The following is a 16,419-nucleotide window of genomic DNA, read 5'->3' on the forward strand; positions in this document are numbered from 1 at the left end:
AAAATGGGGAGGGCCAAGGAGGGGGGATGGGAGCAGATGGGAGGGAATAAGGGAAGGAGCAGGGGAAGAGAACAGGTGAGGGGGAGTGAGCAGGAGGGGAGGGGAGAGAGGGAGGGGAAGGGAGCAGGAGGGGAGGGGGAGAGGGGACAGGGGGAGGGGAAGGGAGCAATGTGGCTCTGTGCCACACCCCCCACCACCAGCTTCCAACAGGACCACTCTGATTTCATCCGTCTCATATATTGGGCAATTGTGTAAGATTTTATCTGAGGAAAGGGATCTAACAGTCTTAAAAGCCTGAGAGTGCATCTCAGGATCTTCCAGTTTGGTTTCTCCAGCAGGCTCTTAGCATCAGGCCGCCTGCCTTCCCCCCACATCTGAGCCTGATCCTTGGTCTCCAGGTTGGGAAGACTGGGGCCTCTGAAGAGCTCATCTGGTTTAGCTCTTCGCATTGCATTGTGGGTCCTGCAGCCAGGCATGTTTCCTCCTCGTTCTGGCCACTTGGAAGCTCAGAGCCATAGCTGGGTCTGCTCTGGGGCCATGTGCTCTGTGTGCTCTTCTTGCCTGTAGTGTTGCTATTTTAAAATCCATCATTTCCCTGCTCTGGGCTTCCTCAGTGATTCACATTTATACATTTATGCATTCTTTGATTCCCTGTTCTAGGCTTTGGGGTTGCAGGGACATCCAAATACAGCTCGGGGCTCTGCCCTTTAGAACTTTCAGGATAATGAAAAAGTCAAGCATTAGTCACCTTATCTGACAATTAAATGTGAACGTGCCAACTGGATGAAGTGCCAGGAAGGGGAGACCCCATGGCACCAAGAGACCACATACCGGTGGGATTTAACCTCCTAAGGGAGGTCAGGTGATGCTTGCCTGAGAAAGATGCATTCCAGCTGAACCTTGAGGATGAGAGGAGAGCAGCTGGAGGGAGAGGGGAGACATAGTATGCGCAAAGGCGCTGTGGCCAGAGGGAGCATAGTGCAGAGCAGGGGGTCTGAGGCCTGAGTGCTGCTGGAGAGGTGAAGGGGACAGGTCCTTACCCTGAAAACAATGAGGGGCAATGCAGGGGCTTCGATCAGAAGTGACGTGGTCGCATCTTCAGTTGAAAAATAGCATTCTGACTGGAGCTGGACAGCTGGACGAGAAGGAGAAAGAACGGAGTAGGCAGAAAGGGGGCTCTTAGCACGGTGCAGCCAAGAGGAAGGCAGCTCGACCCACCCTGTGGAGGGGGTAGAGAGGGGAACATGGGCATATCCGAGAGTATCTAGGAGGAAATAGGCGGACTTGGAGATGACTGGATAGGGGATGCCGGGGTCTGGCTTGTGTGCCTGAAAGGCCATTCTCTGAGACGGATGGTGTCAGCAGAGGCCACAGGCCAGGGATGGACGTGTGCAGTCTCAGGCACCTTTGGGACCATGGGGTTGGGGACTGTCTAGGAGACAGTTGTATACAAGAATCTGAAGCTCTGGGAGTTTGGGGTTGGTGTCCAACTAAGTGGGTCACCAGCCTGTAGGGAAGAGAACAAGCTGGAGCAGTGGCCATGCGGTGGGTGGGCATCAGAACCACTGGCCCTGAATGGGAGGGGCCTGCTTGTCTATCACTGCAGGAAGTTTCAGTGGGCTAGCATGGCTTCAGATGTGGATGTAGACAGTGCACAGAGTAACTACGGCAGATGTGGTTCCCATCCGATGGCTGCCCCTTCCTTCCCTCCTTCCTTCCCTCCTTTCAGTAGGAGATGAGGTCAACTAGGGAGAGTGAGGGGGAAGTCTGATCTCATTGTGCAGAACAGAGTGGCTGAGCAGAGAAACAGAGCACGCAGGGTTGGGCCCATTGAGGTCAGTGATCAGGAATTTATAATGGATCAAATATCCTCTGTTATATAGTTATGTGGCTTATTCTTTCATATTGAATGAACTTTTGTAAAGCATCTCAATGTTTGTGTTGTGTGTGGAATGAGATGGTGAGGGAAAGGGAAGAGGGACGGAAATTTGGGAAGACAGGGAGTGGAGGGAGAGGGAGAGCAGGAGGAGCTGAATGGGTGGGATGAATAACTGCAGGTGGAGGGGGTGCTAGGCCAAGGGAGAAGACAGCCACATGGAAAGAGAGGGAGTCAGGGCTCTCCACGCAAGCTAGGCCGTGCATGAGTGGTTTCTCGGGCTGGAAGGGAAGGGGAGGAGGTGCTGGGCAGAGGATTAACCTGTGTGAAGGCATCAAGTTATGGAGCAGTTTGTTTGGAAAATGGCCAGAAGCGCCATGTGGCAGGGCCATAGGTGGATGGAGCAGTGGCAGGACATGAGGCTGTCCAGTAAGTTGAGGCAAGCGGAAGGAAGCCAGACAAGTTGGGGTGAATTTTAATTTCCCTTTAGGCACTTTTCAGAAACAAAGGTCATCTGAGGAGTTTGGGTGAGGATGGGAACAGAGTGGAGGAGCGTGGCGAGGCCACAGCTGAGGCTCTGGGATTTGCTCTATTGGGTTTTAGGAATTGGTTCTTTTAGGTTTAGTTTTGTTACAGTAACTGCTTATAGATTATTGTAGAGTCAAACTCTGCCACAAAATTTCATTGGGGTTACCAGGAGGATGTCAAATGTGAAGATCTGACGAAGTCCCATTCTTTAAGATGAGCTTGGAATCACTCCCTAAGAACAGACAGGCCTCATTCTGTCTCAAACTTTGAGAGATACTGAAAAATCTGGATTCGGCTGGGGCTGCTTGGAGGAGGATGCAGTGCTCACAGCTTGTGTGGCAGCACTCCAGGGCAGGGGTCCCCGGATGCTGCCCTGATACCGGGCTGCTCTGACATCAAAACCACACAGCCTTTCCGCGTGAGCTCGCTTGCCTCTGTACTGTCTCTGGGTTCTTTCAAATGACTCCTTCAGCAAGCTGTTCCCTGTGGGGGAACAAAGTCCCCCTTATCTTGTCCTTTGGTTATTTGACCCACTTTTCTCTTTCAGAGGGCCGCTGCCAAGGCGACAAGTCAATGTTCTGTAGGATGGAAGTCTTGTCTCGCTATTGCTCCATCCCAGGCTACAACAAGCTGTGCTGCAAGTCCTGTAACCTGCACGACAACCTCACCAACGTGGATGACAGGGCAGAGCCACTGCCCGGGAAGCACAATGACATAGAAGACCTCATGCCCACCCTCCCAGTGCCCACTCTAGTCATGGAGGTGCAGCCTCCACCAGCCAAGCCCCTGGAGGTGCCTGTCAATGCCTCCAACACCAGTGCCACTGAGGATCACCCAGAAACCAATGCTGTCGATGTGCCCTACAAAATCCACAGCCTGGACGATGAAGTTTTGCCACCCAACCTAATCCCTCGACGACCGAGCCTATATGAAAAGACCAGAAACCAAAGAATCCAAAAGCTCATTGATGAGATGAGGAAGAAAGAGATGCTTGGAAAGGTCTAATAAAATGGAAAGATAGCATCAATAGCATTTTTTTTCTTGCTTATAGAGATATTCCATGGGATGGCAAATCCTGTGTCATGGAGATGAAGTCAAAATTCCTGATTCCAAAAGGCTTTGAGACAACAAAGAGGGAGAATGACATAAAAATATATATATTTGGTTGTAAGCATGTGACAACTGGGTTAGCACGGGTGTTTCCCATCCCCGGAATGTTGTAAGTCCTGTACTGGGGTTGGGTGTAGGGTGGAGAGGAATATAAAGGTTCTACAACCTCCATCAATGAGGTAGGGCAGAAGGGCTAATCAGAGAGAGAAAACACTCACTCCAGGCTTCTGAGCAGTGACTTCCTTGGTGGTGACAACCCTTTTGGAGACGCAGGACATTCCCTAACGGTTCTCCAAACTGAGGCACAAAGCCCATGGGGGCTCTTAGGAGAAACACTGATTTATTTACTAACTGACCAGTCTCTAAGATGAGCACAATGAAGTAGAGGCCGTGACCTCTAGCGCCTTCAAGAGCCAGGCAGGCAGCAAGGATGAGTATGGTGGCCGGCTGGGGACTGTGACCAACCTGAGGGCCACAGCCCACTAGAGCTGATTGCCGGCCCCAGCCACTGCTGCCTCTGTGAGAGCCAGACCCTGCTGCCAGAGAGTGCACTTTTTCAGAAGTCTAGAATTGTGTGTGAAAATTCTCAATCCTTAAAGGTCAACTCAGAATGTTTTAGGGCAGTCTGGGGTCTGGTGGGGTCTGGAGCTGCCAGTCTTGGCCTGATACAGTCTCGCGCATTAAGGACTTAGGGAAAGCCATCTCATCTATTTGGTGCTCACGTGCTGCGTTTGAATATCTCAGCAGAGTTGGAGCTGTGAAGCTGTCTGTCTCTTCCCGGGAAAGTACTGAGAATCCTCCAACTGGGACTCAAGGATGTATCTAAACAGTGGGCCATGTTTCCTGCGTGCGGAGGAGACAGTGGGCAGCTCTCCCGGGCTCCCCCAGGCCTGTCTCCTCTCCACTAACCTAAGCCTTGCTTGCCACCTCTAGCCAGCCTGGCCTCAGCCTTGGGCCTCCCAGAGGGCTTTCTCCCTCCTCAGGGGCATTGGAAGGATGAGGGAGGTCGTGCGGTGTGCCTGCGCTCTCCTGGACAATCCAGTGACTGGGCAAGCCCCTGACTTTCCCTCCTGGGGGGGGCCAGGAGTGCTGCCACAAGGGTGGCCACACCCAAGGGTTCTGAGATGAGGCCTTGTGGGCTCAGTTTGCTCCTAAAGACCAGCTTCGCTTGTGGGGGATGGGCTTTCCCTGTTTAGCCCTGTGGTGCCCCCCCAGCCCCGCCCCCAATTCCTTCACTTAGAAGCTCCAGAACCCAGCAGTGAACTGCAAGACTTGGCCTCCGAGGGGAGGCATAGGGTGGAAGAGGGGAGCCTGCTTTATCTTTTGCTCTTTGCAAACGCAGAATGGTGCTTTGGGAGTGAGATGTGAATGAGAGAAAGAGTAAGCGAGCAGGGTGGCTAGGAGGACAGCAGCTAATTTTTACCTCTCCCTGCATTGATATTCAGTGAATGTGCAGCTTAAACTTCCCAAAATTGCAAGACCCAGGGGCACATTAGCTCCTTAGCTGGGCCTCGCCTGCCACCTAATTCTTAAGCTTTTCATGTCCAGGAAAGTGCTGGAGCCTTTGTATTCTTGCCAGTCATAGACCTTAGAGAACTCTTTCTTGTTTAATTCCCTACCATATAGATGAGATTACTGAGGCTCAGGATGATACCATGATGGCTACTTTATATGGAGCCTTGAGGTGCTACGTGTGTCTGAGTCTGTGGGTGTGTGGTCTAAGGGGCAAGTAAGGGTGCAGGAAGCAGAACAACACCTGGGATGATGCTTAACATCCCAACCAGGTGATAACTAGCCTCCCACTCCAGCCGGTGCAGCCTGCCTCTCCCTCTGCCTCCAGGTCCACACATGCTCACACATGTCCCAGTGTCTCAAAGGAGCTTGCTGGCTCCTAAGAACCAAACTGTACAAAACATTTTTGAATATCTCCTATAGTACCACTTCTTCTTTAACAGGATGTGGTATAAAGCACTTTTGCAATCCTGTCTCTGTGATTAGGAAATGGATCCCACAGCCTTCCCTCACTGGTTGAACCCATGGCAGCTGGTGCTATTCACAGGCTGAAGGACTGGGCATTTTGCTTGGGTCTGGCCTAGAATGTTGAGGAAGTCGGGGGTGACTAACCCCAGCCAGGGAGTACTACTTGGTTTACCCAGCCTGGGGGCCATAGGATGGGAACACTCCATTCCCAGATCCCAGCAGAGAAGGGCTGCATGTCTTGGGGGCTGGAAGGCTTCCAGGAGAGGCCCCAGGTGGGACATTCCCAGGGGAACCTGTCTTCTGCTGGAGGGAGAGGGAGGCCCTCTAGGAACTGCAGGCAGTGTGGCCATGGCCCCATACGTCATACTCAGTCCCTCGGGCCATATATCCACCGAGTTCCGTAAAGTAGATGGCCTCAGACGTCTCTCTGTCCAAGGAACGCAGTGTTCACCAGGCTCTGAGAAACTGCAAATCTCCACTGAGCTTGGGACCCGTGGGAGAGCCGGCTTAGCAATAGCCCTGAGCTTCCAGAGCCAGCCTCCGTGTCTCAGGGGCTGCAGCAGCCTGGCAGAGGCCATGGAGGTCTTCCAACTGAGGTTTTGTAACACCATGTTGAGACTCAGAGGTCCTCTCTGTCTGTGGCTCCAGAAAATCAGCTGAGGGGCCCGAGAGTCACTTCATGTGCACGGGGAGACTTGTGCTAGTTTTGGGACCTGGTTCTCTGCTCTACTCCTTTTGGAAAACCCATGGAATTTCACATATAAGCCTTTCATCTGTATTTTAAGATTTTTTGTTTATTTGTTTGGAGTATATAAATGGTGCTCAATAGTGAAGCCTTTCTCAGATGAAGTATTATGACTGTGTACTCCTGTATGACAGGCAGCCGCCACATGAATCACCACGGTGCTGAACTCAAGTCACATTTTATCTTACGATCACAGCAATCAGTATATTTGTTTTCTGTACAGTAAAAGTTCGCTCCTTGATTTTATAACTTATTAAAGTCAAATGTCTGTGTTTTTGCACATCATGCCTCGTCTGTCTGTTACCTCGACTGCACCTGTCCCTTGGCCCCAGCCTGAACGTGGGCAGGAGGGAAGGAGGTGCTGCCATCACAAGGCCAAGAGGCGTGGGGGGGGATGTGGTGGGCCCTGAGGCAAGGCTTCTCCAGTCAGGACCCTGTGAAGGGCGAGAGGGGTCCCAAGGGCTGACCCCCTCCCAGCCCCCGTGAAGCCAGCCCTCCAGGCAACATGACTTAGCCCACGGTTCCCAGTAAACCTTTAGTTCAGGGGGTAGACAAAGAGGCTCCAGACCCCTCCTCCCTGATCACAGCCCTTCTCTCCCATAACTAGAGTTTCTAGAAAAAATACTAGATGCTCGGTTAAACTTGAATTTCAGAGAAACAACAAATAACTTTGTAGTATACTTATAAATTATTTATTTATAAATGTATATTTATTATACCAAAAACTTTGTTGTTGTTTCTCTGAAATTCTAATTTAACTGAGAGTCCTGCATGTTTATTTGTTAAATTTGGTAACCCGACTCACAATCAGAATTCCACTTGTAAAGACAAGTCCATTCTCTCTGGCCTTCTTTGATATGAGCAGGTGTTGGGCAAGGAGGGAGTTGAAGGCAGAGGAGGAGACTTCTCTCAGTGCCCTGGCCACCTAGGAGGCAGACAAGGTGCAGACAGTGCTGGAGAGAGGGGACAGTCACAACCCTTACCAGTTTGTACAGGGGTTGGAGGTGGCTTTGGAATAAATAGGATTTCTCATTTTGTTCTTCATTGGAATTTGTTTTGACTCCGTTTTTATAGTATAGCTAGTCGTTCATAACGGGGAAGAGGAACTTGAAATGGGTGCATGTGAGTGTGTGTATTGGCAGTAGGGGAGGAATTGGAGTTGGGTAAGCAGGACTGGCTGAGACTAAATATTTGCAAAGGTAATTCATAACTGGATAACCCAGTGAGGTTATTTTAGAAAACAGTCCCTGGGTTATAGAGGAAGTGGTAAGGAAGGCCCAATCCGTGCTTTCTGAAGAACGTTGATGAATGGTTAGGAGGAGCGAAATGTAATTACAGAGGTATTGGCCACCACTCCCGCCTCTTCCTCCCTCTATGTGCGTCCCTGACTCCCAGGCACAGAGCAGCCGTGCCATGGTTATCCCCTGCTGCACGTTCTCAGCCCAGGGGAACACAATGCACTCCCATTCCTAGAGGCTATGTGACCAGTTCCCCCTGAACCTCATGCCCCCATACAGTTGCTTCCTCGCTGTCAGGAGTTTAGGTACTCATAAGCCATACTCCCATGATTTTACATCCAAACATTTGTCTGCACATCCAAAATGACGCATATGTCCTAGAGGGTCTTTTCTCACACCTCAACTCTCCTATGTAGGAGGTTTCACATCCTTCCATGACCAGGTGGAGACTGGACAGACAGAGGCCAGGAAGTGCTTGCCTGTCAGAATGAGACTTCCATATTGTTCTCTGTGGGGGTTCCCCCAGGGGCTGTCTAACCTCAAACACACATAAAAGATACACAAAGACAGTGTGTGACTGTCCCACAGTGTACTGAAGCAACCAACGCCTTGTTCAACTAAGGTTCTTCTAGATTCTCTAGGTGAACACTTAATCACTGATTTTCAACCTTTCTTTTTTTAATTCTATGCAGTTATAACTATAAATTTCCCTCTAAGCAAGCTTTAGCTGTACCCCACAAATTCTGATATTTCATACGTTTATTATCATTCCATTCCAAATGTTTTCTAACTTTCATTGTGACTTCCTCTTTGATCTAAGGGTATTTTAAAGCATGTTGCTTAATTTCCAAACATTAGGGGATATTCTAGTTATAGACTGTTATAGATTTTTTGCTTATTTTATGGTGGTCAGAAAACATTTTCTGAAAGATTTCAAGCCTTTGAAGTTTGTTGAGGCTGGCTTTATGACCTAGGATGTGGTCAATTTTTGTAAGCACTGCACATGAGCTTGAAAAGAATATGTAATTGGCAATTGTTGGATATAGTATTCTATATGTGTCCATTATGTCAAATTTGTTAATTTGTTATTCAAATCTTTATATCTTGATTTTGTCTTCTTGTTTTATTAATTTTATAGAAAGTTGTTTAAATAGCTCTCACCAATTGTAGATTTTTCTATTTCTCCTTGCAGTTTTATCAATTTTTGCTCTCCTTTTAAAAAAATAAGCTACTTTACCATTTTGAGGCCACATTAATGGGAGCATACAAATTTCTAATTGTTATATCTTCTTGGTAACATTATCCTTTTATCTTTATGAATTGAACACTTTTATTTCCAGAAATAATTTCTGGCTTGGAACTTTCCCCCCTAATGTTAGTATAGCTATATCAGCTCTCTTTGGGTTAGTGGTTGCATGATATAACTACTTCCATTCATTTATTTTCAAATTTTCTATATCCTATGTGTTCTATTTGTACTTTGTAAATATATAATTTTTAGTATGGCCTAACATTTTTAGTCTTTTGATGAGAGCACTTAGTCCATTACATTTACTGCCATCACTGATACCAGTGCCTTTATATCCACCTCCTTCTGTGCAATTTGTCCTGACTGTTCTGTGTTCTTTCTTCTCTTCTTTCTTGCCTTTGGATTGGGTGCTTTTTTTCCATTCCATTTTAGCCCTCTGTTAGTTTTGAAGCTACATATTGCTTTTCTCTTATTTTAAGGAATATTCAAGAAATTTCAACATGCATTCTTGACTTCTCAAAATCAATTATTACTCTTAAAGTGACCCTCTTTCCAACAATGCTTAGAACAGTGCTCTCAGCTATCCATGCTGAAAGATAAACTTGTTAAATTTTCATTTCATTGTGGACTAATAGAATACAAAGGAATTAATAGAAAAATGAAATTTAAAAAAACATATATATTCTTTGGTGAGGTGTATGTCAAATATTTGCCAAATTTTCATTGACTTGTTTTCTTATTTAGTTTGAGAGTTCTTTATATATTATAAATACAAACAATTTATCAGATGTATGCTTTGCAAATATTTTCTACCAATTTGTGGCTTGTCTTTTCATTCTCTTAACAATGTCTTTTAAGGAGCAAAAGTTTTTAATTTTAATAAAGCTCAGTTTATCAATTTGTTCTTTTATGGATTGTGTTTTTCATGTTGTATCTAAGAAATCTTTGCCTAACCTAAGGTCACAAAGATTTTCTTCGTGTTTTGTTTCTATAAGTTTTATATTCTTAGGTTTTACATTTATGTCTATATTTTGAGTTAGTTTTTGTATATGAAATATAGTCTGGATCCAAGTTCATCTTTTTGCATATGGATATCCAAATGTTGCAGCACCACTTGATGAAAAGACTATCCTTTCTCCACTAAATTATCAAAGGTCATGAAGATTTCTTATTTTTTTTCTAAAAGTTTAATAGTTTTAGCTCCTACATTTAGGTCTATGATCTATTTTGATGTAATTTGTGTGTGTGGTGTGACATCAGGGTCTAAATTCATATTTTTGCATGTGGATATCCAGCTGTCATTGGTTGCATCATTTGTTGAAAAGAAAGCATCATTTGTTGACAAGACTATCTTTCCCCTTTCTTCGGCACGTTTGTCAAAAATCAAGTGATCACAAATAAGAGTTTCTATCAATTCTGTTCCATTGACTTACATGTCTTTCCTTACACTGTTTTGCTTACTATAGCTGTTAGTGAGTTTGAAATCAGAAAGTGTAAGTCCTTTAACTTTGTTCTTTTTCAAAATTGTTTTGACTCTTGTGGGTCCTCTGCATTTCCCTATAAATTTTAAAGGTTTTATTTATTTATTTATTTATTTTTTCCCCCAAAGCCCCAGTAGATAGTTGTGTGTCACAGCTGCACATCCTTCTAGTTGCTGTATGTGGGACGCGGCCTCAGCATGGCCGGACAAGCAGCGCGCCGGTGGGAGCCCGGGATCCGAACCCGGGTCGCCAGCAGTGGAGCGCGCTCACTTAACCACCAAGCCACGGGGCCGGCCCTCCCTATAAATTTTAAAATCAGCTTGTCAATTTTTGCAAAAGGCCTCCTGGAATTTAAGAGGGATTACATCAAATCAATGGATCCATCTGGGAAGCACTGCCATCTTGACAGTATTGTGTCTTCCAGTCCATGGACATGAAATATCTCTCCATTTATTTAGATCTTCTTTAATTTCTCTCAGCAATATTTTGTAATTTTCAAATGTACAAGTCTTGCACATTGTTGTTAAATTTATTTCTAAGCATTTTATTCTTTTGTTGCTATTGTGAATGGAATTGTTTTCTTAATTCCAAGACTGTTCATTGCTAGTATATAGAAGTACACTTGTTTTTTGTATTTTAATCTTGGGTCCTCAAACTTGCTGGACATATTTATTGGTTCTAGTAGTTTGTTTTGTTTTGTTGTTTCTCTTTTGTTTTGTTTTGTTTTGTTTCTCTTCACTGAGGAGGGTACCTTCTATTCCCAGTTTAGCAAGACTTTTTATCATGAATAGGTGTTGGGTTTTGTTGAATACTTTTCCTTATCTATTGAGATGATCATGTGGCTTTTGTCCTTTATCCTATTAATATTATCTATTATATTAATTGAGTTTCAAATGTTAAGTCAACTGCATTCCAGAGATACGTCCTAATTGGTCATGGTGTATAATTCTTTTTCTCTATTCCTGGATTTGGTTTCCTGATATTTTGTTGAGGGTGTTTGTATCCATATCTGTAGTTTTCTCATCATGTCTTTGCCTGGTTTTGGTATCAGGGTAATACTGGTCTCACAGAATGAATTGGGAAGTGTTCCCTCCTACTCTATTTTCTGGAAGAGTCTGTGAAGAACTGATATTACTTCTTTTTTAAATGTTTGATAGAATTCACCAGTGAAGACAACTGGATCTGGGCTTTTCTTTGTACCAAGATTTTAAACTATGAATTAAATTTCCTTACTTATTATAGGCCCATTAAAATTTTCTATTTCTTCTTGAATCAGTTTTGGTAGTTTGTCTTTCTAGGAATTTGTTCATTTCATCTAGGTTATCTAATTTGTTGGCATACGTAGTATTCCCTTATAATCCTTTTAATTGCTGTAGGATCAGTAATGACATCCTCTTTTTCACTCCTTATTTTGGCAATTTGTGTTTTTTCTTGGTTAGTCTAACTAAAGGTTTTTCTATTTTGTTGGTCTTTTCAAAGAACCAACCTTTGGTTTCACTGATTTTTCTCTTATTTTTGTTTCTCTTGTTTTTCTCTTTTCTATGGCATTGATTCTTATCTAATTTTTATTATTTCCTTTCTTCTCCTTGCTTTGGGTTAGTCTGTTCTTCTTCTGGTTTCCTTTTTTCTTTAATCCAGCATTTTATTTTTTTAGAAACTTTATTTTCATAGAATACATTTTCACATTAGAGATTCTCACAATGGGAAAATAATAATTTATTACTTATAGTTTTATATTTGTGTACAGATTATTTTAGGACCAGTCAAATAAACACATTTGACAAGCAAGTCTTAGTTTAGAATCCATAATCTTTCCATATGTCTACGGGGAGACCTCTTCCCAAAATGGGACTTCTCTATATTCAGAACCTCTACACGCTCTTCTCCTAGGATTTAGAAAGTAGTAATGTGAGATATCAGCACTTCCTAATTTTAAAGTTTCCCTAGGACATGTAACCATCAGTAGCTGGTATCAACTGAACAGCCGGGGAAGGTTTCAAAAATTATACACTGTCTAATTTTCTGCAAAATCATTACTCATGCGCTAACAGTTTTCCTTTTTGTTCATCATTCCCAGGACAAATACAGATGTCTGACCATGTATTGATGCTCACAAAGCTGAATTCTCTCTAAGAGACTGAGAAATTAAAAGGCAACGACTCATATATAATGTTTAGTTATACTGTGAGTCTTGTGAGAAACTGGCAGACAATTCCATGAATGCACCAGAATATGGAACTCAGTCTCAAAATTTCTTGAATACAATTCCTCTCAAACATTTTCCTCAAAGATTAAATTCTGAAAATAACCATGTGATTAGGAGAAGAGGTTTGTCTCACCAATGGACTTACCTGTTATTTCCTCCATATTGTCAGTTGAATGGCCTGACAGAGCAGAGGCAAAGAGGTGAATAATCCATTTTTAAGGTACCAAGTCAAAAGGCCAGAGCTTCCACAGCATGGCAACAGTTTCCAGGTGCCCACGTCGTGATAGTTGAAATAACAAAGCCCAGCAAAGGTGAGAGCTGAGAGTGCCGAAAGGCCTGCCTTGGCAGCTTTGTGTGATGTATCCCCATGAACACACTCAGTAACAACTTGTCCAACGCCCCGTTGACTATGGAGAGTGAGGAGCCAAGAGTAGTTGACCACAGAGCAAGGACTCAAATAAACAGCTGAAAGCAGGCCCAGGGACAAACACTAGCAACCTCTCCAGTCCAGGGGAAAGATGCAGCCTCGGAACCAGAATGGCGGCTGGCTGACAGGTGAATGTGCTGCACTCCACACCATCCTGGGGTGGGTCAGTCGGGGAGAAATGCTGAGACATGAGCAAGTCTGACCACTGGGGTTCGAAGGAACAGACCCAGCCTCCTTGGGCATCGGAGAGGACACTCAGCCCACAGAGAACCACCATCTCACTCCTGAGATCTCAAGGTCACCCAGTAATGCAGAAGCAATTATCATCTTCTGGTTTCTTAATGTGAAAGTTTAGGTTATTGATTTGAGATCCTACTTGTTTTCTAATATAAGCCTTTACAGCTATAAATTTTCCCTCATGAACTACTTTAGCTACATTCCATAAATTTTGATATGTTGTGTTTTCATTTGCATTCAGTTCAAATATTTTTAAATTTCACTTATGATTTTTTCTTTGGCCTATGGATTATTTAAAAGTATTCAGTTCAAATATTTTTAAAATTTTCAAATATTTGGGTATCTCTCTTTTTTTATTGTTGTTATTTCTAATTTAATTTCATTGTGGTCAAAAAAACATAGTTTGTATTATTTCAGTCCTTTTAAATGTATTGAAACTTTTTTATGGCCTTGTATATGGTCTATCCATAGTTCATGTGTGTTTGAAAATAATGTGTATTCTGCCATTATTGGGTAGAGTGTTCTATAGATGTCAGTTAGGTCAAGTTTTTTGATAATGTTGTTTAAGTCTTCTAGTGGCTATGGTTCACCTCTCTGAATTCTAATCTTCTCCCTAATGTTGGCTGAGAATTTCTAAATATCCTTTTAACTATTTGATGCTTTCAAGAGTTTTGTTTTTCTTGCTCAGTCTTTTTAGTTGTTTTCAGGAGATGTTTTGTTTGGCCTGAATTATCTCATGTGTCAATTCTGGAATCCTATTTACCAATTTTTAATACAGGGTTGTCTATTTCTATCTGTTGGAATTGGGCTACGTATCATTTCTAATAACATGTAGCAAACTTTTAACACAAAGTTTTAGTGGTGAAAGAGAATACAATTCAAAGCATTTAAATTCTTAGCAAAGTGCCCAAATATAACAATTCCTTATCTATTCCTAAAATAATTTAGACTAAAATTTTTATGATATAAAGTGCTATAATTCTATGTAGATACTTGGATTTCTACTATTAATGTTTGAAAAAACATTACTGGATAGAGAAGGATCATCAAATAAATATTATAAAGACATAAAAGTTCAATTAACCAAGTTAATATATCAAAAGCTGTCATAACCTCAAGGAGAAACTGACAAAGCCTATATCCTAGGGAAGAAGTTTAATATGTTTCTCAGTAATTGAAGATCAGCAGCAAAAAGAAATCAATAATATATAGATTTGAATAATACAATAAACAAGCTTGATCTAAGGAACACACATGTATCTCTGCTCCCCCAACAACCGAACAACTCACATTATTTTCAAATACATATTAAATATTTATGAAAATTGATATTAGACCATTAAGGAAGCATAAGAAATTGAGTAGATTTAGTAATTAATGTAACTTATCTACATGTAACTAAATTATAAATCAATATCTAAAAATTTAATTTAAAAACATGTATTTGAAATTCAAAAAAATCACACTTCTAAATAACTCATAGATCAAAAAAGTAATATTGAAAATTAGAAAATACTTATAATTGAATACTACATAGCAAAACTTGTGAAATGTAGTCAAGGAGGTGCTTGGAAGTTCTTATGGTCTTAAATACAAAAATTAGAAAAGAAAACGTTTGAAAATTAGTTAATGAACTATGTAACAGAACAAACCCAAAGAAATTAGAAGGAAATAAATAACCAAGATTATTTATAAGAGTAGAATTTAATTAATAGGAAAGAAATTTAGATCAAATAAAGCCAAATGTTGATTTAATATTTACAAAATTCTGGTAATTATGATCAAGACTAACAGACTGTATAAATGAACAATTTTAGGAATAAAAAGCAGAACTTAACTATTGAAAGAGTAGAGATTAAAAGGTTCATAAATAAATAATATGAACAAATTAATGCAAAAAAATGAAAATAAGCAAAATGAATAAATTCTTAGAACAAAAAAATTTTATCAAAATTTACACAGCAAGAAATAGACAGAAAACATGACTAGAATTATAATCATGAAATGAATTGAATTTGTAATTCAAAATATTTCCACAAAGAAAATACCAGGCTCAGACTGTTTATAGACCAATGCTACCATTCATTCAGGAAGCAGATATTTCTAGTGTTATACAAAACTCTTCTAGATAATAGGAACAAAAGGAATCACTTGTCAATTTATTCCATGAAGTTAAGATAACTCTAATACCAAAATAGATAAGGACCAGAAGGAAAAAGCACAATAAAATTACATGGATGCAAAAATTCTAACTCCAATATCAGTAGACCATATCCAATTGCAGACAAAAAGGTGCTATATCAGACTAAGTTAGGTTTATTAAACCCAGAAATCAAGGATGGTTTAACTTTAAACCTATTGGTTTCCAAACAAGATGGTGAACTAGCATGAGTTTCCAACTTTCTCCGGAGCCACAATGACTCTGGAGAACCTACCAAAAGGATTATTAATCTGATGAATTGACATAAACACTATGAGAACGCCTGAGAAGGCTGTTTTGAACTGGTATAAGTGTGCCTGTGGCAGAAGCTTATTTTGTTTTCTATTTTGTTGTTTTTTTCACAATTCTGGAGTGTAGAGCAGCCAGACCCTGCAGTGAGAAGACAGCATTGGAGAGAGTTTATCACTTTTACCTTTTTCCTCTTGTACTTTACTTTGGGATGATCGTTGTCTGCCACATTCACCCAGAAATTATTAGCAACAGCTCAGGCTAAATGATGTCGGTTGGGGCACATCAGGATGGCATTTAAGCCCAACTACTCTGAGAAATCGGTAGAAAGAAGTGCAGACTGGTCAGCCACCCTCCTCTGCCTACTCCTCTTCCAAACGCACAGGCAGCTGGACTGAAAACTAAGGAGAGAGACTTCTGGTTTCAGCTCCTACATGTGAAGAGTTTGTAAGTCATCACTCTCATCCTCACAACAAGAAAAAAGCTGAACGAAGTGAAAATCAATGACTTTTCTTAGATCTGTCAGAGAATTGAGGTCCCAGGGTGTGTTGCCACCCTAAAAACTGAAGGAACAAGTGACTACAGAGAACCAGAGCCAAGATCAGCTTACCAGAAGCAGAAGCTTCTGGAGCCAGTAACTGGTAGAAACACTTAAATGGTAACTCACAAACTGCTGGAAGCAGAGTGTGGGCTGGCTCAACAGTGAGAAACTCCTGGGGTCCACAGTCTTACGGAGTACCCCTCCTCTTCATGGGTTTTACCACCAGAAACCAGACCAGGTTCTCATGGTGAAGATGGGACAGAAATCCCCTTGTGCTTCTTGCAGGGAGAAGAAAAAATTAGTCATTTTGAAATATGCCCAGAGTGTTCTCTAAAACAGAGGCCTGCCCTCA

The 16,419-nt window shown here is 42.3% G+C and overlaps 1 protein-coding gene and 1 pseudogene across 2 annotated transcripts in view; one reads left to right on the plus strand and one right to left on the minus strand.

The window, feature by feature from the left end:
* ADAMTS2 (ADAM metallopeptidase with thrombospondin type 1 motif 2) overlaps positions 1 to 6,519 on the plus strand; it is a 212,829-nt gene extending 206,310 nt beyond the window's left edge. The window contains exon 22 of one of the 2 annotated variants that reach the window (XM_087429230.1): positions 2,952 to 6,519. In XM_087429230.1, the coding sequence (XP_087285356.1) occupies positions 2,952 to 3,409 (458 nt within the window). In that variant the 3' untranslated portion in view covers positions 3,410 to 6,519. The remainder of the gene's footprint in view (positions 1 to 2,951) is intronic. The other variant, XM_087429231.1, reaches the window with a different exon arrangement.
* A 6,003-nt stretch (positions 6,520 to 12,522) lies between these two features.
* On the minus strand, positions 12,523 to 13,180 carry LOC101388245 (succinate dehydrogenase [ubiquinone] cytochrome b small subunit, mitochondrial-like; annotated as a pseudogene).
* Between the last annotated feature and the right edge of the window lie 3,239 nt (positions 13,181 to 16,419).

Source organism: Ceratotherium simum, chromosome 4 (genome assembly GCF_057802395.1).
Source record: "Ceratotherium simum simum isolate JZ-2026a chromosome 4, ASM5780239v1, whole genome shotgun sequence".
Taxonomy (NCBI): domain Eukaryota; kingdom Metazoa; phylum Chordata; class Mammalia; order Perissodactyla; family Rhinocerotidae; genus Ceratotherium; species Ceratotherium simum.